General features: G+C 46.5%; 1 protein-coding gene across 2 annotated transcripts in view; it reads left to right on the forward strand.

Moving 5' to 3' along the window:
* The window catches only part of WWC3 (WWC family member 3), a 106,939-nt gene that overhangs the window by 14,128 nt on the left and 65,416 nt on the right, over positions 1–27,395 (forward strand). For both annotated transcript variants that reach the window (XM_075539695.1, XM_075539696.1), the window contains exons 2-3: positions 22,509–22,618; positions 26,332–26,535. In XM_075539695.1, coding sequence (XP_075395810.1) covers positions 22,509–22,618; positions 26,332–26,535 — 314 coding nt within the window. The remainder of the gene's footprint in view (positions 1–22,508; positions 22,619–26,331; positions 26,536–27,395) is intronic.

The following is a 27,395-nucleotide window of genomic DNA, read 5'->3' on the forward strand; positions in this document are numbered from 1 at the left end:
CATCCTGTTGATGCTAGTAGCAAAAGCCAAGACACCAGAAACCAATCTCTCCCCGTCCTATATCAGAAACCTCCAAAGTGTCACCCTATAGATGACATATTGACAAAAATGTCAAGGATTAACAGGAATATCATCTTACCTTCAGATGCAATTATGAAAGAAGGACAGAATAGCATTTGCATTTTATGTGCCACCATCTTGGCCAGAACCAAGGATTCCTGTTTGAACAATGCCCAGCACTCAACTTTGCCTTGGGCTTTAGACTTAATTACTTTCCATTTTTAAACAAGAACACATGTACTTACTATGCTTTTAAAGTTATTAGTAGAGAGAATTGTTTTTGTTATGTCACTTACCGCCTAGCCCCTTTTAAAATATGGATCACCGTAAAGTTTTATGTAAACATATAACGGATAAAACACTTGTTACTCATGACTCATTGTGAATGCCTCCGCTCTAAATTTACAGCCACCTCTGAGATTATTGGATGGACCTGCACCTACATTTCCTTCAGATGAATTTTTATAAAGAAGAGAAAAAGAGCATAGTGATTAGGCATAGTGATTAGGTGCTTGACTACTAATCAAAAGGCCAGCGGTTCGAATCACCAGTCTCACCATGGGACAAAGATGCGGCAGCCTGTTTTTGTAAAAACATATAGCCTCGAAAAGCCTGCTCTGCCCTGCGGGGTGGGGGTGGGGTGTCACTATGTGTTGAAACGACTCACTGGACTCACTGGCAGTCGCCTGGTCAGTGTCAGAGTCGTGGGTGGTGTAAACAGGGTGTTACGCCCTTGACTACTGACAGGTTGGAGGGTTGAACCTACTCGAACGCACCTCAGAAGAAAGGCCTGGGGATCTATTTCAGCCCTTTGAAAACCCTTTGGAGCGGAATTCGCCTCCGGTGCCGGTGGGGTCAACATGAGTTGTCATCAACACCGGTTGGGGTTTCCTGCGTGTGCTATCTTTCAGGGGGGGAAGTGAGCCTCATCCCATTTTTGTACCAAGGAAAATACCATGATAACCTTTCCACTTGGGGGATGGGCACTTCTTTATCTCCTTTTCTGAGTTAGATCCCAAGCACTTCCAGGTCCGGCAGGGCTAGGTCGTGCAAGACCCCTTTCCAAATGCATGGGTAATTCAAAGACAAATTGGATTCAGTGTGGACACCAAGTTGCACGTCAAATGGATAAGAGAAACACTGAGTCGACTGCTGCATCCTTCATCTCTAGAGCCCTTTTTTGGTGCACAGTGGTGCTTGGATGTGCTACCTCTCTGCCCTGAGTTAAAGACTCTTTGGTCTAGTCCAAACCACCAAAATAAGTGAAAATCAGTAATTTTTCCAGGAAGCAAACCAATGCCACAGTGGCACTGTGAGCCTGTGAGTTACTGGAATTGGTTTTATAAAGCAGTTGGCTGGTAATATTTGGAAAGCCAGGTTGTGGGGAGCTGTAAGAAGTGGTTGGCTTTTTTTTTCTTTACCAAAGAAGCAACCCTAAACTAAAAGTACAGTCTTGTATTAATTAATGGGTTTCCAAAAAGCTTTGAAGCTCGTTTTCTCTTCCCCATGACTAGGGTGGTCTGCAAAAGTATATGTGAGACAGAAAGTGATGTTTTGCCTGTTTTGTAGGTTCTTTTTGGTAATTTTCTGATGGTAAAGTATACAGGACATAAAATTAGTCATTTTAGACATTTTCAAGGACATACTTTTGAAGGACTCATGGTGGTCTACTCTAATAAATTTGGTGATTGAAACTCACCGGCTACTCTGAGTGAGGAAAAATGAGGCTGTCTGCTCTCGTAAAGACTGACAGCTTGGGAAACCCTGTATAGTATTGCTAGGAGCCAGAATCGACTCTGTGGTAGTGTTTTTTTAACATATAATTTAATGACCTTAATTAGATCCATCATAGTGGGGAACCATCAACAAATAACTGTTTTTGAAGCTTTTTTGATTACCCCAAAGAAAAAGTTAATACTTCGGAAGCCATAACCTACCTCCCCTTCTGCACACTCCTGATACTCACCAATAAACTTTGCTTGCTAGGATTTGCCTATTCTAGATATTCATGTAAGTGGGATTATACCATATTTGTCTGTTGGTGTCTGGTTTATTTCATTTCACTCAGCATAGTGTTTTCAAGGCTCATCCATGTTGTAACATATATCAGAACTGTATCCCTTTTTACGGCTGAATAATCCCCTGTTATGCAGATAGACCACAGTTTGTTTATCCATCCTCTGTTGGTGGACAGTTGGGTCGGTTTTACTTCTTGGCTCTTGCGACTGGTACTGAAAGCCACAGTGGTGTAGATTGGTTTGTTTGCATGACTGCGTTGGCGTCTTCTGGGTATGTTCCTAGGAGTGAAAGGACTGCGTCGTAGTAGTTGTGTGCTCAACGATGTGAGGAGCCACCAAATGTTTTCCAAGAGGCTGTACCATTTGCAAATCTCACCAGCAATGGCTTGAGGGGTTCCATTTTCCAAATTCTCACCACATTTGTTAGTTTTCATCTTTCTGATAGTAGCCATATATATATATATATATATATATATCATTGTAAAAGTGGTTTGGAATTTCCCTAATCACTAATGATGAACAGCATTTTGTGGGTGCTTCCTGGCTGTTAGTTTATCTTCTTGGGAGAAATGTCTTTGCAAGTCCTGTTCTCATTTTTCAGTGGGGCTATTTGTCTTGTTGGCTGTTGGGCTGTAGGAGTTCTTTATACATGCTGGATACCAGGCCCTTATCTGATATGCTTTTGCAACATGTATCCATGTTTGAAAAGTGCAACCAGGCTCAAGGACTACCGCTTTAGACCAGTGTTGTTGGTTTTTTTTTTTTTTAATACTTTTGTCGGGGGCTCTTACATCTCTTATCACGATCCATACATTCACCCAGTGTCAAGCACATTTGCACATGTGGCGCCATCATCATTTTCAAAGCATTCTCTTCCCACTTGAGCCCCTGATATCAGCTACTCCTTTCTTCCCCCTTCTTCCCCTGCCCGCTCTCCCTTCCCTGCCTGCCCTCCCTCCCTCACGACCCCTTGATGAGTTATAGGTTATTATTTCCAAAGCTTGCATCGTCCTCTGTCTCCACTCACCCAGCGCTTTTGAACTCTAGCAGTGGGTGTGGTATGTTGGGGTGCCTTTAGTGAAGGCCTTTGTTTTGTTTTGTTTTAGTTACCAGTAACAAAAAAATCATTCTTCAGAGTGCTAAGATTCTCGTTAAAAAGTCATTTTATTGGGGGCTTGTACAACTCTTATCACAATCCATACATACATCCACTGTCTCAAGCACATTTGTACATATGTTGCCATCATCGTTTTCATTTTCAAGGATTCATGAGGGAGGGAGGGGAAAATGAGGAGCTGATACCAAGGGCTCAAGTAAAAAGACCAGTGATTCTTAAGACTGCCGACAAAACACCTGGAAAGCCTTCTAATAATGCTCAGCTCTCTACACCCAGGCTCCCCAGTTGATTCCAATAAGTCTTACCCCCTTCCCCAGAACAAACAAAAAACTGCATGGCTAAGCAGTTGTTTAAAGTGACCAACTTCCTGACTGGATGAATAGGTGTCATCGAAACAGAGAATGGGCCAAATCGCTAGAGGAAAAGCCCCATGCTCTCACTCCCTCATAATGGTTTGGGCAAAACATTTTTAAAGGTCTATTGACCAGCCTTGGTCATGAGTACATGTATTCCAGGATGGCCCGGCAGCCCTGAAGTACCACGGAGCCCTTTCATGTTCTGTGTTTCTCAGGAGGTGATGCCTCCAAGCACCATGAGAAAGATGCTTGAGCGATTGCTTGTAAGGTTTAGGACTCCTGCTAGTTTTCTTCGAGTGCTGGCTCATGGGTTTACACCCATTTTAACACTCTTCCTGTGGAACACTGAGGCTTTGCATGCAGAGAAACAGTGCTACCAGGCTGAGCCCCCACCCCCCTTGCCCACCTCTTCATTAAAAAGGATGGCTGCGGGTGGGGCTCGCACCTCAGAAGGGGGTGGTGCTTCTTTATAGGAAAAGAAGTTCTTATGCAGTAGGAGGCTGGATGGAGGAATTGGTGGTTCCAGGGTAGAATTCTTGTAGTCTTTCTTGTAGGATTCCCGGGTTCAATTCCTGGCTCGTGCACCTTATGTGCTCCCTCCCACCCCGACCCCCACCAACTGTCAGTGGAGGTTAGTATGCTGTTAAGATGCTAAACAGGTTTTAGTAGAGCGTCCAGGCTAAGATGGACCAGGAAGGCAGGCCTGAGGATCTACTTTTGAAAACCAGCATGTGAAAACTGGATCCTAGTGGTCTGATCTTGTACCCTGTTTGATTGCTGGGTGGGGTCCCTTCCTGCTTCTCTGGCCTCATTCCCCATGGACAGTCCTTCCTGTCACTCTCCATTCCAGTCTAGACCCTGGACTCCCCCCACCCCCTGCTCTTGCTGCTTCGGAGCGAATGACTCCTTGGACCAGGATTGGAGGGAGAAGGAAAGGAGACAAGTCATGATTGAAAACTTTCAAAGGTTCACTTTCAGAGCTGTGCCCATTGCTTCATTAAATTGCATGCCAGGTTGGAGAGAGATTTTTGCTGTGCCGTTTTAATCGGCTTATCTTACTTGGGCACGTTATTGTATTCCATCTTATGAAAAGGAGGCAGACAAAAGTCTGTTTTGAATCCTTTCCTGGTGCGCCTCATGTCTCCTGCGGAAGCACGCGTTCTGTATACCAGCGTTTTAAAATCGATGACTCTTCGAGAAACGCCACCACACTTCCTAAAAAGGAGAACCCGACTGGCATCCTTACTGCATTTTACCGTGGCTTCAGCCACGTGCATGTGGGTGTGAAACGTTTGTGTTCATGTCTTTGGCTTGCTGTTTGATTTGCTCCTCTGCCAGACTATGGACATCACGTCCCATGGGTTTTCCCACCCTTGGCACAGCGATGCCCGGTTACAACTGGTTGCTTGAGTGCACGGTCAATTGATTGCAGTTCTGAAGATACTTTAGATGTTCAAGTTGCAATTCTCAGTTTGAGAAAAAAGAAGCTCATTAAAAAAGCTCACCAGGTTGTTTGTTGTTAGTCGTCAGAGTCCGCTGCAACTCGTGCTATAGCAGATGTTTAAAACATAAATTGAGCATATGTACAGATGTGTGTATATGTACAAAAACTTGACAGAATAGAAAATCCTGTTTGGTAAAGTGGGGAGCCGGCAGACACACATGAAAGGGCTTCAAAACTTTTAGGAGATTTTTTATTCCATTTCTCCACAAACTTTTTGAAACCCCTTCATATAGGTATCGTGTGTGTGTGTGTGTGTGTGTGTGTGTGTGTTGTGGGTTGCTGTGGAATTGGCTGCAATTCTTGGCAAACCCACATTCCAAAGAAGGAATCGTTGCCTGGTCCTCTGCCATCCTAGCCATCATTAGTCTGCTCCAGTCCATTGTTGTAGCCACTCGCCGTGTTTTGGTGTTTTCCCGTTTCCACTGTGTGTCCAACGTCCGGGCTTCTTCTCCCCGCGTGCTCTTGAACCACATTCTGCTGTGTTCCACACAGCTTTCATTGGCTGAGTTTTGGGAGCTGATCACTGCCATGCCTGCCTTTCTTCCTACTCTAGCTTAGCCTGGAAGCGCAGGTGAAACCTGTCTACCATGCGTGACCCTGCTGGTATTTAAAAAACTGGTGGCCTATCCGCCAACATCACAGCCACCACAGTTGGATAAGGCTCACAGAAGGGTGGGGTGGCGGTGGGATAGAAAGGACTATGAAGTCTCCATTGATGATTCCTCATTGTGCTCTCCTATGGTGTTTTCCTTTCATTTCGACATCAGGGACCTAAGAGACAACTGCATTGTGACCTTTGAGTGTCACTTATGTAAGGGGTCCCCAGTGCTGACCTGTGTCACAGCACCAGCCAGTGAAATTTGGGTCTCGGGCTGCCTCCACCTTGCTTGCATTAGTGAGTGCATATGATTTCAACTCCCTGATGACACTTGGGGCTGTTGAGGGGCTTTTTGTGTAAACCTTAACCTTGGAAACTGGAAACTGGGATTGTCAAGGGCAAGAAAGGTCAAATAATACATGCCATGGTATTTTTTAATTGGGGAGAGGTAAAGGTTTGATGTTCTACTGACCATAACAATAATTTATAGTGATGTTGAGTCGCTTCCTCCTCTGAGCCTCAGGAACTCTCTCCCTACGCCTCTGCCCTTGAACCAATCTGTTGGGTAGTGGTGATTGGTTGCTTACTTGTTCCCGGCCCCAAGCTGCATTCCTTGAAGTTAACCCCTGGCCCCTAGCACCTCAAATCATTTTCTTGCAGTGAATATTTAAACCGACGGCTAGCTTGGTACAGCTGTCGTAGCGTTTTCCCTGGGGCGAAGTCCCCACACTCACTCATGCTTGGTCAAGATGGCATGCCTCACTTGACAGACAGAACCTCTTGATCCATAATGTCTAATTGCCGGTCTGTCTACTGGGCAGACTCCTTCCTCCCAGCACCTCACCTGGCCACAGTGCTTCCAGACTTACAATTCTACAACAACAAATGGCCAGGGAGTGAGGGTGGAATTCTGTGGTAAACTGGTGAATGGCCCTTTCCAAAGTGGGTGGCCCCAGTTTGCTTTAAACATTGACAGATGGCGGTACTCAGGCTCCAGCAAGTGTGGCTTGGTTATGGGATGTTCAGTGACAAGTTAGAGGGAGCAGGTGGTCCCGAAGGAGGGGGGGGGCACATATTCACCGTGTCGCTTTCCATTCTGCAGACAATCTGGTGCTCCTGCCAGCCAGCAGCCCCATTGGCCAGTTCTCAACTCGAACCCATGTCCCCAGGACTTGGGAGACATTCAGGCTCCTGCAATGACGCTTGCTTGTCTGCAGGGTTCAATGGATGATGTTAAGCTTATTCTAATAGTGTTTTTTGTTTTAAATTGTGCTAGTGCAAAAAAAAGTGTGGTAGTGTATACAAAATAAAGTTAGACATTCTGACTGTTTTAAAGTATATAGTTCAGTGACATTAATTATATTCAACATGTTCTGTACCCATCACCACTATTTGCAGCATGATTCTATCTCCCCAAACAGAAACTCAGTACCCCTTAGAAACAACTCCCTAGAACCTGCTCCCCCAACCCTTAGTGACGACACTTGGACCTTTCTCTTGATGCATTTTGCTGGTCTAGGTTTTCCACTTTGGCAGATTAGTCGAATCCTAGTGGTTTTGCCCTGTTGTGTGGGAGTCATTTCACTCAGTCTGACGTTTTCAAAGTTTATCCAAGTTATCGTGCATCTCAGGACTTTGTGTCTCTTTGGGGCTAATACCCCATTGTATGCAAGCAGAGTCCCTGGGTGCTCCCTTGCTTGTCACCACCTTATCAGTCAGTTCTTAGGGAGTGTATTCCTGAGGTTGCCAAGGAATTGGCCCTGATTGCTGTCCCTGCCAAGTGCTAGCTCAGACCTCACTGCGTCTTCCCACCAGCCCCTCAGCCTCCTGTCCCTGCCGTCCACCTCCTCTGTAGACACAGGGATCTTTCATAAAAGCAGATCTGAGGACAGCCCATGGACTTCCCATTCCTTGGTGGATTCATGTTACCTCTGTGCCACCCACACACCTTGGTTCTTGATCGGGACAGCCATTCCCCTCTGGCCATACACTTCCCCATTGGCCACACCCTCGTGCTCTCCCTTCTAGGACCTGCAGAAGCCAAGTCTCTGGTCCAGCTCCGACTGGGTGCAACTGTCTTTCCTTCTTCCTTGGCCCACCCCAGGCAGACTAGAAATGTGAGCAGTGCTACTCTGAGTAGCCCTTGCTACCCTGAGCACTGGGCATATACTTGGACGGTTTTTGCCCTGGGGCTGAGCTTGGGGAGTCAGCCTCCTGAAAAATGGAGCTCCTTGCCTGGCAACACGTGGGCCTGTCTGAGGGCAACATTTCCTAGGGAGGTGATGAATAGTTTTTCTCGTTGTCACAGAGCTCCAAGACCTTCAACGAAGCACTGACCCTGTGAATGTCTTCTTCTCTGCACCCTTTGCTTTCCTGACATATGTTTAATTCATTCAGGCTGGTTGGCTGACTGTACATCCTTTGGGCCTTGACAGTCATACCCCCCCCCATGTGCTGGCTCCTGACTTCAGCTGGTGATACTATAAAGAGAGGCATTCTGGTGCCCCCAATAAAACAGATCAAGTGACTGCTGAAAAGTTGGATTTAGAGGAGGAGTAATTAATGCAAAGGCCCTGGGCAGAGCAAATAGTTAATGCACCCAGCTACTAACCTCGAGATGGGGGTTCAAGTCCACCCTGAATATCCTAGGAGGAAAGGCCTGGCAATCTACCTTCCCCAACTCCATCATTAAAAACTCTGTGGATCACAGCTCTGTGCCCTGCCACACACAGGACACCATAAGTTGAAGGTGACTTGATGGTCCAAACTCAAAAACCATACTCACTACCATCAGTTTGATTCCAACTCCTAAGTGACCCTGTGGGTTTTCAAGGCTGACTCTTTGTCCTCCTGTGGAGCAACAGTTGGTTTTGAACTGCAGCCAGGGTGGCGAGCAACCCAGCGAGGAACCCACTCCTTCACCAGGCCACTGGGGATGAATGCAAACACATTCGGTGGGAGATCAAATCAGTGTACTGTGACTCTTAGCAGCCCAGGGAGGCCCCTCTACAATGGTACCAAAGGAGAAAGAAGAGAGCTGGAGCTTGGCAGGGTTTAAAAAGCTGAAATTGAGAGGACAGGACCCAGAGGACCTCTGTGTGCCACTCAGCATCTCTGCGTGGCCCGCGGAGAACTGCCCTGCAGCCTCTATGGTCACAGACTGCACCTCCCCCTGTGATGCCATTTCTAAAGAATGCCATTGTCCGGCCTCTTTTCTCTCCCAGGCCAGCACTGTTTCCCTGTCCCATCCCACACAAATTCACTTTTTCCGTCAATTGTTACTATTTGTTTCTTTTTCCCTACCCCCTCCCCTTTCCTAATCCTTCCTTCACACCTCTCCTTTTCATTTTTAGATATCCCTTCCTGGCATACACAGTGGTAGAGTTCGACCAGTCAGACCCCGGTGAGCACACCTCTATTCTGCCTCACGCAGGGTCGCCTTGAGTTGGAGCACTGTGGGGATGAGAAAAGTAAAGAGCTGGCGGAGAACTTTCCTAGCGGTGTTCTCACCAGAGTAGGCATCTAGACATCTGCCAGGAGGGTGTGGGAGACAAACAACCACGGACGAATGAAGTACCGGCTCTATGGTGCTCCTTCTCCCAGCGGTAGCATGGCACTGCTGGGTCGTGTGTTTCTCGGGGTGGCAGGCCCTCACAGTGTCAGATTTGGGACCTCTTTTGCTCAGTGAGGAAGTAGCGGGGGCTTATGGTTATGAGTGGAGGCGTCTGAGTTTTCTTGACTACTACCACCCCCAACCTGCTTTTGCCACTTCGTTGTGTACGTGTGTGGCCTTGAACGCCGGGTCCTCTGCTGTAAAGCCGTGTGCCAGTTAAAGGAGAGGCTCCCTGGTTGGCAGAGCCCAATGCCTGACTCAACTGTAGGGTTGCTGGGTTGGCTGCGGAGTTTGACTTGGTAGCACAGGGCAGCTTTGAGTGTGAAGCTCTTTTGCTTTATGTAATTGGGTACATAGATGTGTCCTGGGGATGTTACCTTCTAAGTACCACTGCTTGTTATAAAAGTAAGGAAGTCATTTTGCATCTCACACACAACCCACATAAAAGCTTCATCATATAGCACTTATTGTATTCATCAGGCAAGATAAAAATCTTCTCTATTATTTTCCATTTTTAAAACTTAAAAAAACCAAAACATGCCCGTTCAGTGGATTTCACTGCTCACTAATGAATCATGACTGTAGTATGTTATTTGCTGCTGTCGAGTCTCCTCTGACTCATGACAACCCCATGTGTAACTGAACCAAACACTGTCCGGTCTCATGAGTGTTGGCCTACTCAAGGCTCAAGGCCATTGTGGGAGCCATGTGGTCTATTCTGAATGCTTTCCAACGGAGGGGACTCATCTCTCAGCGCAAGACATCAGGTGAGGTTCTGTGTTTTCTAAGGTTTCCTTGACTCGTTTGTGAAAAGTGATCATCAGGCCTTTCTTCCTAGTGTTAGTCCTCTTGCTCTGTTGCAACCTGTCCACCATGGTATTTGAAAGACAGGTGGCTTAGTCTCTACCATCACAGCAACTTGCAAGTTGCCACAGAAGGACGATCTGCGAGACAGGTGGTGCGATGCATCTGATGGCTTCCTGCAAGGGAGATGGCAGTAAGAGGTGTGATAACATCCAGGCCTTCAGGGTGGTTTTCCTCCCTCAAGTGCCTTGTATGATGTGGAACTCTAAAACTGTTTCGTCCCACTGCAAATAAAGTATTTAGTAAAGTCTCAATATGTGTATGTCAATCATGGCCTATGTGTTGGGATCAAAATGTCAAACTCAGCAGTTTGAACCCACCAGTTGCCCCATAGAAGACAGATGAGGTTTTCTGCTCCAGTTAAGATGTACAGGCTCAGAAACCCACAGGGGCCAGTTCTAGCCTGTAGGACAGGGTCTCCATGACTAGAAATCATAAAGTTGGAGTTCTCTTTGCCTACTGAAGTCCAATTTACATTGCATGTATGTAATTCGGCACCTGTTGAGAATCTGAACAGATTGATGACTTCTGGTCACTGTATACAATTGTGCAGCCCAGAGTTCCCAGTCCCACCCTAACCCCTAAAGACCACTGGCCTGCCCTCAGTTTATGTGTATTTTAAAAGGCCTGCTTTTCTGGTTCACCTTGGAAAAGGTATGTTCTCAGGCAGACTCTCCTGGGCATTGTCTTGCCCCCACACCAGTGAATGAACTACAGTGGCCGGAGTTCTCAATGGTGGCCACCCAGCTAGGCGTGGAACCAGCGAGGAGGACCCACCGAGAGGGCTGGGGTGGGATGGCAGAGGCTTACAAGGCAGCTACATAGGGGAGGCCCAGAGTTGACTTGGCATATATAACTGGGCTTCCTGCCTGCCCCGACTTCCCCCATTTACTGAGTGGGGCCAGGATACCATGCACCTGTTCTTACTGACTACTGAGGAGAAAGAGCTGCATCCATCCCTGTGCGGGTAGCCTGTGACCATCTCGCCCATCCATCCAGGCACTCACGCCTAAGCCTGCACTCTGACCAGCCTCTACGATCGGGACACAATCCATGTACTTACAGGCTCACCGGAGATCTGCTTCTGGGTAGCAGGCACCACTCATCATTGGCCAGAGGAGGTGGGGCGCTCAGCTGCATGGTGGTGCACCGCCTAGAACATGAAGTTCTGTGAGTTCAGGGCAGAGTTGGATGAGGTGGCATTCTTGCCCCGAAGGCACACCCACTTGGGCAGATGCCATGTGGACAAATCAGCACATTCTACTTGTAGTTTGAGTAAATGTCACAGGAGAAAGTGACAAGGCGGGCCACAGCAAGGAATGCTGCTTACTTTCTGCTGGGATAGGCTAGGGCTAGGTGAGAGGAATCCAGACTAGATCTTGGGAGGAAGGCCAGGGTCTGATCAGGAAGGGAGCGGCTGGGAAAACTCCAAGTCACTGCCATTGAGTCCATTCAGACTCCCAGGGACCCTATCGGACAGAGGAGAATGGCCCCAAGACTGTAACTTTATGGGAATAGAAAGCCCCCTTGGAGCCCCCTTGTCTGGTGGTTTTGAAATGCTGACCTTGCACTTAGCAGCCCAACTCGGAACTGCTATAACACCGGGACAGAGGGAAGAAGAGTCCAAATTTGGGGATGACAGTTGTGTGGCTGGGGCGGGGGAGGGACTGATTCCCGAGCAAGATTTTATGGTCTTGGAAATCTGCTTTTAGAGTCTATCGAGGGCTTATGGAGAAGGGCGTCTCAGGCCAGGCATTTCTTAAAGGGCAAGTGGCTTAGGCCGCGATCGTTTATAGAATGAAACAGTGACAGATCCAGAGGACACCTCAGTACTGTGCAGTCTACCACAGTAGCTGCAACCACACGGGTCTATGGATTAGGCACTTGAATGGACATGGGAGCTGTCAACTACACCCGATCTTTCCAAGCCTTCCTACCTATCTTGTGTATAAATATTTATACTTATTATAGGTCACAATGGTAATGGTTGGGGAGATATTGGGTTAAATAAAATCTATTATTCAAATGACTGTAACCTACTTACTTTGATGTCTTGAAGATTGAGCTTCTGTACATGGCTCTCCCAGTGTGTCTGTTGACCTGCGCTGCCGCAGAGAAGTCTGGGTGCCACACGACGTTGTGTCCCTCGAGCATATACTTCCATAGGGAGGTGAAGAATGTGTTTGTGTAGCATTGCAAGTCGTGAGGGACTCGAGAAACTCCTTTTCCCAGTGGCTTTCCATCAGGGAACTCTTGCTGGGGGGTATACTCGCATGGGCGAAGAGGACTGTGCACCCTCTCCCTTCTCATACCAGCCTTACAGGCTCTGACGCTGTCCCTCTTTTGCAGCAACACACTGCCCCACCAGAATCATAATGGCCTTCTCCCTGGGTTTGGGGGGCGGGGGGTGATGTACAAGAAAAACAAGCATTTGTGGGTTATGTAGGAAGTGCCAGAGCCTTTGTATTGGTCAGAGTGTTCACCCTCCCCATCCGCCTAGTAAGGACAAGAAAATTCAGGCGCAGCAAGACTGAGTCATTGCCCAGGTGCATCCTTGCAGTTTGTTGTTGTGAGCGGTTGGCCGGCCAGCCCCCGACTCCCAGAGCCCCACAAACAACAGAATGAAACACTGCCGCTCCCGGCACCATCCCTGTGATGGGTTGCCAATCAGACCCTTGTGATCCATGACGGTTTTATTGGTGGATTTTCAGGAAATGGATCGCCAGGCCTTTCTTTCTCAGGCGTCTCAGTGGGGAGGCATCCCAGCAACATGCAAGCCTCCACTGACAAACAGGTGATAACTACATCAGTGGTGTATTGGCTGGAAATCGACTCCAGGGCTCCCACGTAACGCAAATTTTGCTGCCATGGAGTCAGTGCTGCCTCCTAGCAGTCTGCCTGTGGGTTTCCAAGACTGGAACTGTGGACAGGAGTAGAAAGCCCAGTTTTTCTCCTTTGGAGCTGCTGGCACTTCAAAACTGCCAGCCATGAGGATCGCAGCCAAACACTTTACCACTACACTGCCAGGGCTCCATAGTCTCCCACAGGGGAAGTGGGAATTTTACCACTGAGCCTTCACTGCCTCCTGCATCTATGCTAATCAGTAGAATGTGTTCAGTGTTAGGTAGTTTTCCCATAAGCTTTGTGAAAGTTAAGTCTCTATGCCTGTTGTACAGAAATCTGTACCAAGGGAGAGCCCTTCAGTACAGTAATTAGCACATCACTTGTTTGTGGTGTTCTTGGGGGGAGTGGGGTGCATTTGACTCTGGTGCTTCTAGTGCCTGAAAAAGTGTGAGAACTGCTAGGCTCACAAGGCAAGCCGAGCCCCGGGAAAATTGCTGTTCTTCTTAAATGCCTCCAGGACTGATTTGTCTTAGGACAGTTTCTTCTTTGCCGGAGGATAGAATATCTTGCCAAGATCTTGCCTCTTTGTCTGCTGTGGACACTCCCTTCCTGGTGGACAGGCCCACAGTCAGGAAACCACATTATGGATCAGAAGTTGGCCTGGCCCGTAGAGAATCGGAACAAAGGGATGGGGGAAGTCTTCAGAGCAGTTCATCAAGCTTGAGTAGCTTGACGAATCACCTTTTTTGCTTCTAAGGATATATGCTTCGAAAAACAGAGCGGGGAGATGACCTTGTAGTACCCTGGCCTCCCCACTCCTGCTTTTCTTATAATCTAGACCTTGTTGATCTCAGCTGCATTTGAAAACCCCCTTTCTTTCTCCATCCTGTCCACTTCCAATGTTTTCTTGACTTAATTGGGTCCATGCTGGTTGTTATGTGATATCAATTTCAGAAATTGGCGTAATTTATCAAATACTTCAAGGCAGGCCTCTTGTGTGCGAGGGCTCTGCCTTAAAAGGTGATTAGAGAAACCAGCATTCTTTCCTTTAAGGAACGCAAGCTAATTGGGGAGGTAGCTCTGTAAAATAATAAATAAGCTACAAAGCGATAAGCTCTGTCCAAAATAGAAATATGGGCAGTGGTCCTCCTAACCCCTTCCTCCCAAGACTTCATGATGGGGCAAGAGAAACCATCTGGCCCTTTCCAGTTAAACTCACAGTCTTAAGTAAAACTGTGGCAACTGAGCCAGCCCTTCCAATCAAGTTAACCCATGCTAAGCCTTTTGCCACACAAAGAGTCCTTATTTTTTGTATGCAATGTGGCTTAGATGATCTCTCATCCCCCTGCTTGTGTGTCACAGAGCCCACTGGGCTTTACATTGTCTTGGCTGTTGTCTGCATCTGGCTAACATGTCTTGACTCAGGAAAGACACTCACATCATCAAATGAGACGGCAATATTCATGCTTTGCCCACATCCTGATCACTTGCCCGCTTCATCCAGATCTCCAAGTGTGCTTCTAGCTAAGTGTTCTCTCATACCACTCCCACACTGCAGTCGATTTACAGAATAGAGGATTCTTGTTCAGGTCAGCCCACTGTGGGCCATGAGAGTGGGGCTGGGGCTGGGGCTGCCAGGATGCTCTGATCTCCACAGTCATTCCGGGACGCAGGCTCTTTCCGTGGTGTGACTTGCCCATTTCTAGGCTCTTTGCAGCCATCCACTGGCTCCTCTGCGTTTGGCCGATGGGCTAGGAAAGAGAAGGCTGCAAGGAGTTTGGGGGACAGGCCTGGAAGTGGGGTGAGTTCTGCCTACGTTCCGATGACCGAAACTCAGCCACCTGGCCTCACCCCGCTGCAGGGAGCCCACTGCGGAAATGTGATTGTGTGTCCAAGAGGCAAGTGAATCAGGGACTAGCTGGACACATAGCATTGTTACTGGTCCCAGTGGGATGTGGGCCGACCTAAGGACAACTGGAGAGAGTTACAGCTTGTAGCTAGCGAAGCAGCAAGACTTCAAGCCTACAATAGAACCACAACAGGTATCCCCTGCTTTTTGAAAGTTTGCTTTATACCGCTTCGCTGTTACAAAAGACCTACCCCAACCGAAAAAAAGTCCAATCCCACTGCCATTGAGTGGCTCCTAACCCATCGGGACCCTGTAGGACAGCGTAGAACTGTTCCTGAGGGTTTCTGAGACTGTCAGTCTTCACAGCAACAGACAGATTCACCTTTCTCCCATGGAAGTGGGCTTGAACCACCAGCCTTGCAGTTTGCCATCCAACACCTAACTCACAGCGCCACCACGGCTCCTTTGAAAGACCTACATGCGTACCTGTTTTCATTAACTGAAGAGGATTTCCGCTTCTAGGGAAAAGGCAAACAGTGAAGCTGGCAGTCAGCGTGTGTTTTGCAGCTAGCTGTTAAAGAGGCAGCACACACCCCGAGCAGTGAGAGCAGGCTTCTTCCCCACAGCTACACTCAGCCGTCAGCAGTGTCAGGCCACCACCGCTTTGAACTCTATCTGTGAACCCCATGAGTGTACGATCTTTTAGGTTTTGTATGTAATTTTTGTGATTCAGTAGATTATTTTGAGGGGGCTGGAAATGTTCCTGTCCCCCCCCCCACACACACAAATGAATAGTAATTTCTTTTTCATTTCATGCCATTTAGGCTCACAAAAGGTTAAAAAAGTTTCATAGGAACGCTCGATGTTCAGATAGTGGGGGAAATCTATATTGCCAAGGCGCCTGCAAATGCAGTTCTGTGCTACTCCGGGCAAGGAGTCATTCTTTGTGATTCTCTGTGGCCGTTGGTTCTGTAGACTTCTTGCCATTAAGAAAAACTTTTTTCTTTTTTTTGCCATGTGTTTTATGAACCTTTTCCGCTTCAGATTAGCCTGGAAATTTGCCCATGAACTGTGCTGGTTAGCTTTGAGTTGGCGACCATGAAAAGATTGACGAGGTCTAATTTTGTTTTCTTTTTTATTCGCAAGAAGACAATTTCATGCCAAAAATCCCAGATGTTATTTAAGGATGATCTATTCTGAGGCTCCGTCTCTAATGATTGAGCCGCTCATGTGGCATTAATACACGGAGAGGCCAATGGCAATGCTTAGCCTTAGTTCTAGGTGTGATTCTTGTCAACCTGGAATTCAGAATCGGGACTTGCTGACAAATGCCAGCTCAATTTATGAGTGCATTCTGAATAAATAGCCAAGGAAACACTTTACATTTTCTGAAATTTTTATTCTGTTGTTGAGAATACACAGAGCAAAGCCTACACCAATTTAACCATTTCTACCTGTACATTCCAGTGCCATTCATTCCATTCCTGAACTGTATAGCCAAGCTCACCCTCCATTGCTAAGTTGTTCCTCCCCCAGTAACATAAACTCCCCTTCTCACCCCAAGGTTCCTATCTAATCCTTCTGGTTGCTGTGATCAATTTGTTCCCATATAGATGCTTATTAAAAGTGCATAATGCCTATGGTGAACCTCTCTTTACTAGTCAAGCGAAATTGTTGCTTTGTTTTAAGAAGACTTCAGGGGATATTTTTTGGTTCAAAGGTTAACAATGATCTCAGGGTAATACTTTCAGGGGTCATCCAAGCTCAATGGCTCCAGAAAGTCTGAAGGCCATGAGATTTTGATATTTTGTTTTTGCATATGTTCCCCTGTTTGATCAAGATTCTTTTACAGAATCTCTGATCAAAATGTTCAATAATCATAGCCGGGCACCATTCCAGATCTTCTGATCCCATGACCGAGGAGGCAGTGGTTTGTGGAGGCCATTAGCCACACATTCCATTTCTTCATCCTGCTCCTGACTCTCCTTCTTCCTCTGTTGCTAGGTACATGTGTAGTGATTATTCAGAGTGATTTTGTTTGAGACTGATGTGGCAGTTTTGCGGAACATTCACCATTCTGCTCTGAAGAATATTTCTAAAAGTGCTTCGCTGCTTCATTTTTGGGCAGGCGACCAACATCTATGGGAATCTGATGAAAACTTTGGACTTTCCTCATCAACTTTTTTGAACAGTTTCCGGGAGTTGGGGGACCCACTCACTGCTAAGTGCGAATGTTCTGCCTTGGGGTGTGAATGCTATGCCACTGAATGCCTGGAGAAACTCACACAGCAAACAGGGTATAATTCACCCACCTAACCACAACCGGGCTGAGTTCCCATGTTCCTGCAGGCTGTGAACTTCACTGTGAGCCAGGTTATGGTAGAAAGGTGAAGGAAGTCATTCTAATATCTTGAGGACTGGTTTGGAACTGAAGTTGAGATTAATAGTATCCTCTCTGAATAGCCTATTACAAACAAGCACGAATTGGAAATATAAAGATGAACTTGTTCCAAGAGACTGGAAAGTGTATTCCAAACCCCAAAGGATGACCGTGGCCTCCTTTTGTTCAAGAACTTGTGCTAAGAATTGGGGTATACATTTCTCTGTACTCCCACTCTCTACAATCCACCTTTATATGAGACATATTCAAAAAGTTCATGGAAAAATGGAGTGAAAAGATAATGGAATTTTCCCATAAATTTGGTGAAGCCCCCTTGTAATTTTTCTGCAATGTGGATAGGTGGTTTCTACATTCCAGCCCCCTGAACCTTGGCTTGGGAGGTGGGTGTGGCCCTACCTAGTCCAGAATGCTTTGCTTTGGAACTGAGAGCCTCACTTTGCAGATCTAGGGATCCATGTTTTAAATAAGTGGTTCATAAATGTTAAACACACTGACTGACTCTCGTGGCGGTTTTCCTTTGGGGGAAAGTAGAAGGGAGTTGCAGAAAGCTGACAACTTTCATGGTTTTACTTCTGTGCCAAGGACAAATGGCAACGCAATGAAGGAATCTGCTCTATTTGGAACTAATTAGAGAGGAGGTGAGGGGCCCCAATGGAAGAAGTAGGACTCTTAGAACAAAGTGCATTATTATTTTTAGCTTACCTTTCATTGAACCTATTTTAGATCATGTTCAGCATTTGAACTATTAAATACAAATATATCCAAATAGATTAAATTCAAAGAAAAGAAAATGTATTACCTAGTTAAAACCAGTTCCAGGTTAGATGAAGCCTCATATTATCAATCAATGCAAAAATCGTTTTGGGACTTGGGAGTATCAGTTGTGTTGTCTGAACTTGACGGACTTCAGGAGAGATCACTGGAATCAAGATCAACCCCAGGCTGATTCCCATGAGGTGGAGGTCAGACATACCTCCTCTTGCCAACATTTTTTTTAACCAATGCTAGCACCAGCACTTCCTCCCGTGGCATATTCTACTACTCGGGCTGGGGGGGTTTGATCATTTGTTACAGTGATCATGCAGCCCTCCTCTCAGACCCCCGATGACAGGCTCCTTTTAGCCCCCTGAGGACAACCTTCCTTCAGCTCCCTGAGGACAGACTTTGGCTCTGCCACCTGTTGCTGCTGGCTCTGCTGCTGGGCCCCTTCCAGGCCTGTCACTGTCCGTGCTGCCACTGGGCCCCTCCTGGGCTTCTCACCATCTTCAGTGTTATAGGTCTTGGCCAGTGTTATAGCCCTTTTAGAAGGTTCCTTAGGGTCTCTTGCTTCCTGCTGCAACTTTCTTCCTTCTACTCCTCTTGTTGGCTGCACATATATGTATATACAATGCTTTGTAACTTTGAGGGCCTGGCCCCTCTGAGGGGGGGGGCAAATTGACCAATCAGTCCTTTCTTGGTAAGCCACTGATATGTCATTTGCATGGTATGCTATCGCAACTCCATATGCGTAGGAGGCTATAGTCACCTCATTTGCATAGTCAACTGTCCAATCCTTGCCCTCCATAGAAACTCAAACGCACTGCCATCGAGTCGATTGCAACTCAAGGCAACCCATGAACTGCCAGAGTAGAATTGCCCCTGGAAGTTTCTGAATGACTCTTTTCAGGGGGAGAAAGCTTCATCTTTCTCCCACAGAGTGGGGGTTGAACTGCTGACCTTGTGGTTGGTTAGCCCAATGCATAACCTACTATGTCATCTAGGCTCTCTATAACGGTAGCCTAGCACCAGACTAAAAGTATTGGGAAAAAAGTCCAAAAAAATCACACCAAGTTGCTTACTGCATACCAGTAATCTAGACCAGTGGTTCTCAACCTTCCTAATGACATGGCCCTTTAATAAAGTTCCTCATGTTGTGTTGACCCTCCCAACCATCAAATTATTTTCATTGTTATTTTGTAACTGTCATTTTGCTACTGTTATGAATCCGGCGACCCCTGTAAAAGGGTTGTTCGAACCCCCAAAGGGGTCACGACCCACAGATTGAGAACCGCTGATCTAGACAAAGGTTTTAAAAAACCTTATGGGCTTAGGGGGGAAAAATCTCTCAAACCATTTTCCCCTTTTTCATCCACAAAGAAAAATTCCTTGAAATAGCATTCCTTGCTGTCAAGTCAACCCTGACTCATTGCGAACCTAGAACAGAGTCGACTTGCCTGAGTGTTCCTGAAGCCGTAATCGTATTGGAAGCAGACTGCTACATCTTTCTCCTACAGAGCAGCAGCTGGTGATTTTGAACGAACGGTCATTTGGTTACCGGCTGAGTCCTTCACCACAGCACTACCAGTACTTAAACTATATAGCACTACTTAAAAGGAAGTCCCTGGGTGACTACTTACTTGTATCAGACTACCTTTCTACTGGTTAAGGCACCTGACTATTATCTGAAACGTTGGTGAGTCTAACCTACGCAGAGGTGTCGTGACAAACAAGTGTGGTGGTCTTCTTCCAAAAGGCCCGTCTTGAGAAAGCCACGGAGCAGTTCTCCTCTGCACTTACTTATAAGGTCACTTATAGAAACTTCAAAGGAACCCTTACAAATTGACCGGCTGAAAGGGAACTCAAAGTGAGGGTAAACTCCCTACGGGCATCGAGTTAATTCCTCTTCGTGGCTACCATATTGAATTGCTGAGCTTGTCAGCCTTTATGGGAGCAGATTCCATCATTCTGCCGAGGAACACTTGGTGGGTTTGAACTGCTATCCTCACTGTTACCAGCCCAATGCATAAAGCCACTATGCCACCAGGGTTCCTTAGAAGTGAGGGCAGGGTGTGAGAATTACATAACAAGCACATCACAAGGAGATCATTGCTTCTAAAAGCCTGGTCGAAATCTGCAGGAGGCGTTATGGTGTTAATTTAAGTGGTAGCTGTGCCAATTCACTGTCTCACACATCATGTGAGAGAATTGGGCTTTGCTTTAATGGATAATTTTGATATAAATTAGATATTTGAGAAATTACAAAATAAGACAGTGACCCTGCAGTTCATGGCATTGCTTTCATTTTTCATGGCACCTTCTGTGCCTGCTCTCGAGTGCTGGGGCTTTTCTGCCTTTTTGTCACCAAATGGACAAAGGACTTGCAAGGGGCTTTTTGAATGGTCTTCTCTACCCCACGGAGTTGAATGTGGAGATGTCAACGAACTCTCTACTTGATGTTGGACATGCCTGATTGGGTCCAAAGATGCCCAGGGGATCTTCTTGGATTGTACTCCAAGTACTTTATTTTCCCTTCAGCGTCCCTGAGGGATCACCTTTGCTCAGCCACGTTTTTCTCTAGGCTTATATACAGAAATCTAGAAAGCAGAAACTTAGTCAAGACTCAATTTGGATTAAAATAGGATTGCTCTTACCGTGGCTTGATGCTCATTTAGGACCCAATTCACCCATATACCCTGTCATGATTTTTGGTTGACTTGGAATCACATCATTGTCATATCATTCCTGGATTGGGACAGGCTGCAGGTGCGGTGTAGGTTAATCTTGTCATACTGTGATTTTTTTTTGTTGAGTGCTGGTATTTTAGGAGAATGCCCACAGCATGCTTGAATTCATCTTCCCTATCTCTCTTTTTTTAAGAGTCTTGGTGCTACAGTGGTTATGTGTTGGGTTGCTAACCGTAAGGTGAGCAGTTTGAAACTACTAGCTGCTCTTCAGGGGGGAAAAGTTGAGGCTTTCTTCTCCCACAAAGAGTTACAGCCTCAGAAACCCTTAAGGGAGTTCTACCCTGACTTATAGAGTCGCTATGAGTCAGAAACAATTCAATGTCAGTGAGTTTGGTTCTGGGTTTGGTAGTGCAGTGGATTAAGTGTTGGGCCGCTAACCGAAAAATCACTGGTTCAAACCCACCAGCTGCTTCATGGGAGAAGCATGTGACAGTCTGGTTCCATAAAGATTTACAACCTTAGAAACCCTAGGCAGCAATTCTCTCTGTCCTAGAGGGTTACGGTGAGTAGAATCAACTTAGATGGTAGGGTGGGGGCAGGGTGGGAGTTTTTGCTATTATCTTTGTTTTTATATTGATTCTTAACTTTGAAATCCATGTTTAGAATGTGCTTAAAATAAAGGAACATTAACATCAAGGGCTTTCTGATGGTGCTTTATCAACTTCTAAAATGCTCCTTGGAGAGAGTTCTGTTACAGAAGCTGTTTGGGGAATTCACACATTCAAAATTCACACCGGTCTCATGGGTTTTGGCTTCATGCCTGGTGCCTCACTTTCTTGGGGAAGGGAACTTGAACAGAACAGGAGTCCTAATTGGATGTGGGAGGGTTGGGTTAGTGAAATTTAGGTTATAAGATTCCCATGCATACCAGTCAGTGTGTTATTATAGAGACAGGCGAATAGATAGCTGCCTACACGCAGACAATTCTAGGTGTGTCCAGCTTTCTACAACAGCTGCAGGCCTAAATCTGTCTTGTCAATCATCATGATCCCTGGGAAGGGGGCGGAGCGGGAAGCTCTATTTAAAAAAAAAATCCATTTGAAAATCTCTGACTTTATCTTTTGCCTCAGTCTAAGACTTCCTGAGTCAGATTTCCTTTTGTTGTTTTGTTCCCTCCCTCCCCCAGAATACCCAAAGAAAGGACCAATTGATAATTCCTATCTGGACCAGATGAGGAATATAGAAATACTTAATGGACATCGTATTGTGCTATTAACTTGCTGTGCTTTTCCATTTGGCCAGTGGCTACAGTGTAATTCATGAAATTTGGAGCACGGGGAAAGGGAAACCTTGCAGATGCCATTTGTACAGACCCAAGCTGGCATTCATGTGTAATGTATGGCGATGGAGTGTTGGGAGGGGGTATGTCTCAGGTAATGAGAACAAAGCATAGCTACTCTCCCATTGTTCTGGAAGAGCTACATTCCATTGCCCCACGTCACTAAACATACGCTTTGGAGGAAGATGCTTGTTTTACCTGTTTTGTTAGTAACTGTCAATATCTGTTTTCACTGGTATTTAAAGTTGTACTTTGAGATGAATGCTTTTATGTATGAAGATACTGGTACTGTTACCAATAATTATTTGGGTAAAGCCTGTGAATTAATTTTCCAACTACACAGATCAAAATCAGTCAATTGAACAAGAGATTACATAGTTTTGTATTAAAACCCACTTGTCAAAATAATGATAAAAAATTTAAAGCCCATGGGTCAAGCCCATGGCAAACTTTATGACATTGACCTGATTTTCAAATATGTTTTTATGGTTTTCTTTTGCAGGATAACAAAGCCATTGACCTTTGCTGATTGTGTTGGGGATGAACTTCCTTTAGGATGGGAAACTGTATATGATAAACAAATTGGAATTTATTACATGGACCACATAAATAGTGAGTATGATGCCACATTGTGATGATTATTTGTGAATGGGTTTTCATGTTGGAGCTCAAAGACATGAAGAAGTTTTTGCAGAGCTCCAAAATTGCCATTGCCTGAAGCAGCATGAGACTGGGCTTTATGAATGTAATCTGAAGTTATACTCTTCAGAACATGAAGAGCCTTACTTGTGTTTTGCAGAGGTGTGCATGAAACACGTTTTATAGCGGTTTTTAATATCTAATATAAGGAATAGATTTCCCAGCCAGCCTGTGAACAGAACTACATGTTTTCATGAGAAGATTGTTTATTACAAAGTGTAACTTAAGCGCTCTTGAAACAATAAATGCTCAAGGGGTTACTTCATTTTAACATGTACATTTAATTTTAACTTTAATGTCTGATACCTTTTTGATCTTGATGAAAGAGGTCCATGCTATCAAGACTGCAGCTGAAACGCTGGGTCTTTGAGCCTGTCACCCTCATTCCAGAACTACAGTGACTCTCAACTGGGGGCAGTTATTCAAGGGGACACTTGGCAATGTGTGGAGCCATTTTTGATCATCACAAGGTGTGTACTGGGAGTGCTATAGGCATCTAGTGCGGAGGGGCAAACCAGCTGCTTAACACACTACAATGCCGAGGACAATCAAGAGTGATCTGCTACCAGATGCCCATAGTGCCAAGGGTGAGACTTTGCACCCAGAACCCCAATGAATCCAGGGTTTGTCCTCCACTCCTCATATGGGGCTTTCTGGCTCTTCTTCAGCCTTCCTTGGACATGGGTACAAACTGGAGATCCATTTCTCTCTCAGATTGATACTTTCTCACAATCTCCCACTCATAGTCTAGCCTCCCTCAGTGTTTCTGTCATTGTCATTTTTATTACCAGGACATCTCTTTATAAGATAAAGATATGAACTCTGGCTTCCCTGTGGCATGTGTTCCCTGTCTCCGTTTATTAAACATGGGGAGGCAGGGCAGTGTGAGGGGGTGTCCTGAAAATAGCCGGTGCCCTCCTCATGAGTAATTTAGGAAGAGCTTTCCTTAGTCCGGGCTCACGGCTTCTCATTTCCCCTTAGTGTGATCTCCTCCAGGTTGGTGTCTTCAGGACTCATTCCTGCGTGGCTGCCAACCCTCTGAGTTTAGTACTCAGAAACCTAATTTGGGAGTCCTTCCTGTCCCTGTCCTGGGATACATTGCATTCAGCTGGCACTCAGTCAGAACTGCCATCCAAAGACTGTGCAGTGGCCCTTGGAGATGAGAATAAGTGGTGTCTCTGCCTGCAGCTCTCCCGAATGGCAAGAGAGGGCTTCTAGATAGGGATAGAGGTGAAGAGAGAAATCAAGATAGAGGTAATGATAGACCTAGAGATATCAGTAGAGATAGGGAGAAAGAGAGCCGGAGACAGAGCCTGTGTGTGTGTGTGTGTGTGTGTGTGTGTGTGTGTGTGTGTGTGTGAGAGAGAGAGAGAGAGAGAGAGAGAGAGAGAAAGAGAGAGAGAGAGAGAGAGAGAGAGAGAGAGAGAGAGAGAGAGAGAGACCATGAGAGAGAGACCATGAGAGAGAGACCATGAGAGAGAGACCATGAGAGAGAGACCATGAGAGAGAGACCATGAGAGAGAGAGAGACCATCTGGGCTTAGCATCCCTGCAGTGGGACGGCTGCATGGCTTTATCAGCAGGCTCTCTCCTTCCCCACCTGGTTTCCCAGTGGCATTGGCCTTATGCAGTCCGTCTAGACAACTTGCTTGCCACTCTTGAGACCCAAGTGCCTGCAAGTTCGCCGGGCCCATAAGCCCAATGTGGTCATCCTCCAGTGCCCCTCTTCCCTCCCGCCTCTTGCTCATTCCTTCAGTCACAACAGGCCTTGGCAGAGTGCCTCTCATTGCTGCCACTCAGTTGAGGCCCCGAGGACATAGGAAAGTGAGGCCCAGCCTCACCCTCATGGAGCTCCTATTCTAGGCCAGGAACACCGAGGTTGAGTCATTAACTCCTCCTCCCAGAGAGTGGTAGTGGTCACCAGGGAGCAAGGGAAGGAGAACAGGGGACTTATGCTTAAGGGGGAAGAATTTCTGGACGTTTGGCAGCCTCAGGATGTTTTGGAACTAAGTAGTGGTGATGGTTGCCCAATATGAGAGCTGTGTTTCATGTCACTGAATTGTACACTTAACAATGGGCACCAGAGCAAATTTGACATGATCCAGTAAGGCCCGTGAAAGGCAGACCTGCAGAAAGCAGAGACGTGTCAGAAAAGGAAAGCACCATTTCCCCCCTCTAATAGAGAGCGATAAGAAAGTGGTGCGGCTGCACCCTGTCAGAGGCAGGGAACGTGTGAGACCCAGAAAAACAAGACTGTCCAGTCGAGTTCCTGCTCGCGCGGTTTTCACTGCATCTATTGTCGCACAATACATTTTTTTGATGAATCTGGAGAGATGCTAGATTCTCTGCTTGGCAGAAGGGAGCAGAGCAGAGTAGATGAGTCAATTTGGCCTGTTCAGGGACTTTGGACAAGTTCAGTCTGTTTGTGGCAAAAAGGACAGAAAATCAAGATGAAGCTGGCTAGTCTGTTTGGGGCCTCTTAGGTAAAGATGCTTCCATGGCTAATAACACCTATGGCAATTACTTTGAAATTACTGAATGATCTCTTGCAGCTAGTGAAGGAAACCGAGCTAGCCAAGCAAAATCGCTCACTGGGGCCCCCGCCCTTAGTGGTACCATACCCGCCATAACCTACCCATGTTCCACTCTTACGGCGTTTGGACTTGGTACGTTAAGAATCGCCAGCTGATTTGTTAGGAAGCCTGGACATTTCTGGAGGGAGATCATGAGGTCCTGATTAAAGCAAAAGGGGCTGGAGCGAAAGGTGTGCTGCTCATTGAGAGGCAATCAAGGGTCAGCAACCAGCAAGTCTTGGGGACACATGGAATATTCTTGGTAAGGGAGAGGAACGGGAGTTCGTTGAAGAAGAGTCCCAGGTGATGGCGATCACTGAGAGCGGGAAGGCCTGAGGAGAAGCAGGTGTTTGTTATCTTTGATTTTGGCAGTGAAAGGGCAGAGGCTAAGAATGGGCTCTGCTTTGCATGAGTGACTCAGAATGACTTTGGGTCTGTCCAGATGGAGCTGTGTCTAGGAGGCAGTTGGAAATAAAAGACAGGAACTCAGGAGAGAGCTTGGAGCCCGAGATAGGCTTAGGAGAACCATTGGAGTGAGAAGGCAGAGCGGAAGACAGGAATTTATGGGTAGGAGGAGACAAGGAAGTCAGCAAAGAGTGAGAAAATGCTGCTAGGTCTTTCACGGAGATGAAAGAACTGGAGAGCAAGCCAAGTCAAGTGGCAGTGGAGTTTATAGCTTCCTGCATGAAGGAAGTCCATAAGAAGAAGGTTGTAAATATTTCTTAGTTTGACAGTTACGAGCTCATTTGGGCTCATCTACTCCCGGGTTTATTTACAGTGTGGTCATTATCTGTGGGCAATTGTATTGTCTTCCCCACTCCAGTGGACTATTTTGTATCAGCCTTGTGGGACTTTCTTCTCGGCTCAACCGTGGCTCTAGAGAAATAATAGGTGTTCCACATTCTAGATGGGTTTGTTATATGGAGTCTGCCAGAATGTGCATCCTGGTAAGGAATGAAGTTTCTGGTTGACTAGGAGCATGACTGCGTGGCTGGTGGCCAGCCTACAGCTTGTCCTTGTAAGCCACATGTGCTCTTACTCTTTTTGATTCCAGAGCTCACCCAGATTGAGGATCCCCGAGAGCAGTGGAGGCGGGAGCAGGAACGGATGTTGAAGGAATATTTAATTGTAGCCCAGGAGGCTCTCAATGCCAAGAAAGAAATATACCAGATTAAGCAGCAGCGGTTCGAGCTGGCCCAGGAGGAGTACCAGCAGCTGCACAAGATGTGTGAGGACGACTGCCGCTCATATGCCAGCTGTGAGTTGACCCTAGCCCCTGCGGTTAACACTCATGACTTTATGAGCTATCTCTCTGCTTGGTCACTCGGGCAAGCCAGTTTCATACTGGGTCTAGTTGCATGCTGTAGGAAATCACTACTCTGTACTGGAACCAGCTGGTCATCTGGCAGTCACTCAACAAATATTTGGCAAGCACTCAGCTGGTAACCAAAAGGTCAGCAGTTCGAACCCACCATGGGAGAAAGAGGTGGAAGACTAGTTCCATAAAGATGACAGCACATAGGTGCCAAGCCCTCAAAGGAGTGGTAGTGGCAGGAGCCCATAACATACTTGTCAGCTGGCCAGTGACATGGGTCTCTCACCGCCCAGAGCTCTCACGCTGTTAGTCATCTCACGCAGGGAGGCGTCACCTGGTGTCCCAGATGCTGGGAACAGAATACAATTTGGATTTGTTGCCTACTCCTCTCTTCTTCCTTAGGCAGGAGTGCAAGTGAAAGGAACCCATAGTCAATGAGCTCGATGTTTTATAGGGACTCACAAGATTGCAACACGATGAAGTCCTCCTTGTTGTTATCTTCATTGTATACCTGAGAAACTGAATCTTGGGGAGGCCAAATCACTTTTTCCACGTTCAAAAACACCAAACGATTGCCATCGAGTCGCTTCTGATGCATATGATTCAGAGTAGAACTGGGGCTCATAGGGTTTTCAACAACTGGTTTTCAGGAATAAGATGGTCCAGTCTTTCTTCTGGGGTGCCTCTGCATGGATTTGAACAGCTAGCCTTTTGGTTAATAGCCAAGTGCTGAGGTGGTTTGCACCACCCAGAGACTTCTTCAAGGCCACACATTCAATAGCAGAATTTGTTTTTAGCCTTCG

Source organism: Tenrec ecaudatus, chromosome X (genome assembly GCF_050624435.1).
Source record: "Tenrec ecaudatus isolate mTenEca1 chromosome X, mTenEca1.hap1, whole genome shotgun sequence".
In the NCBI taxonomy this organism is placed as follows: domain Eukaryota; kingdom Metazoa; phylum Chordata; class Mammalia; order Afrosoricida; family Tenrecidae; genus Tenrec; species Tenrec ecaudatus.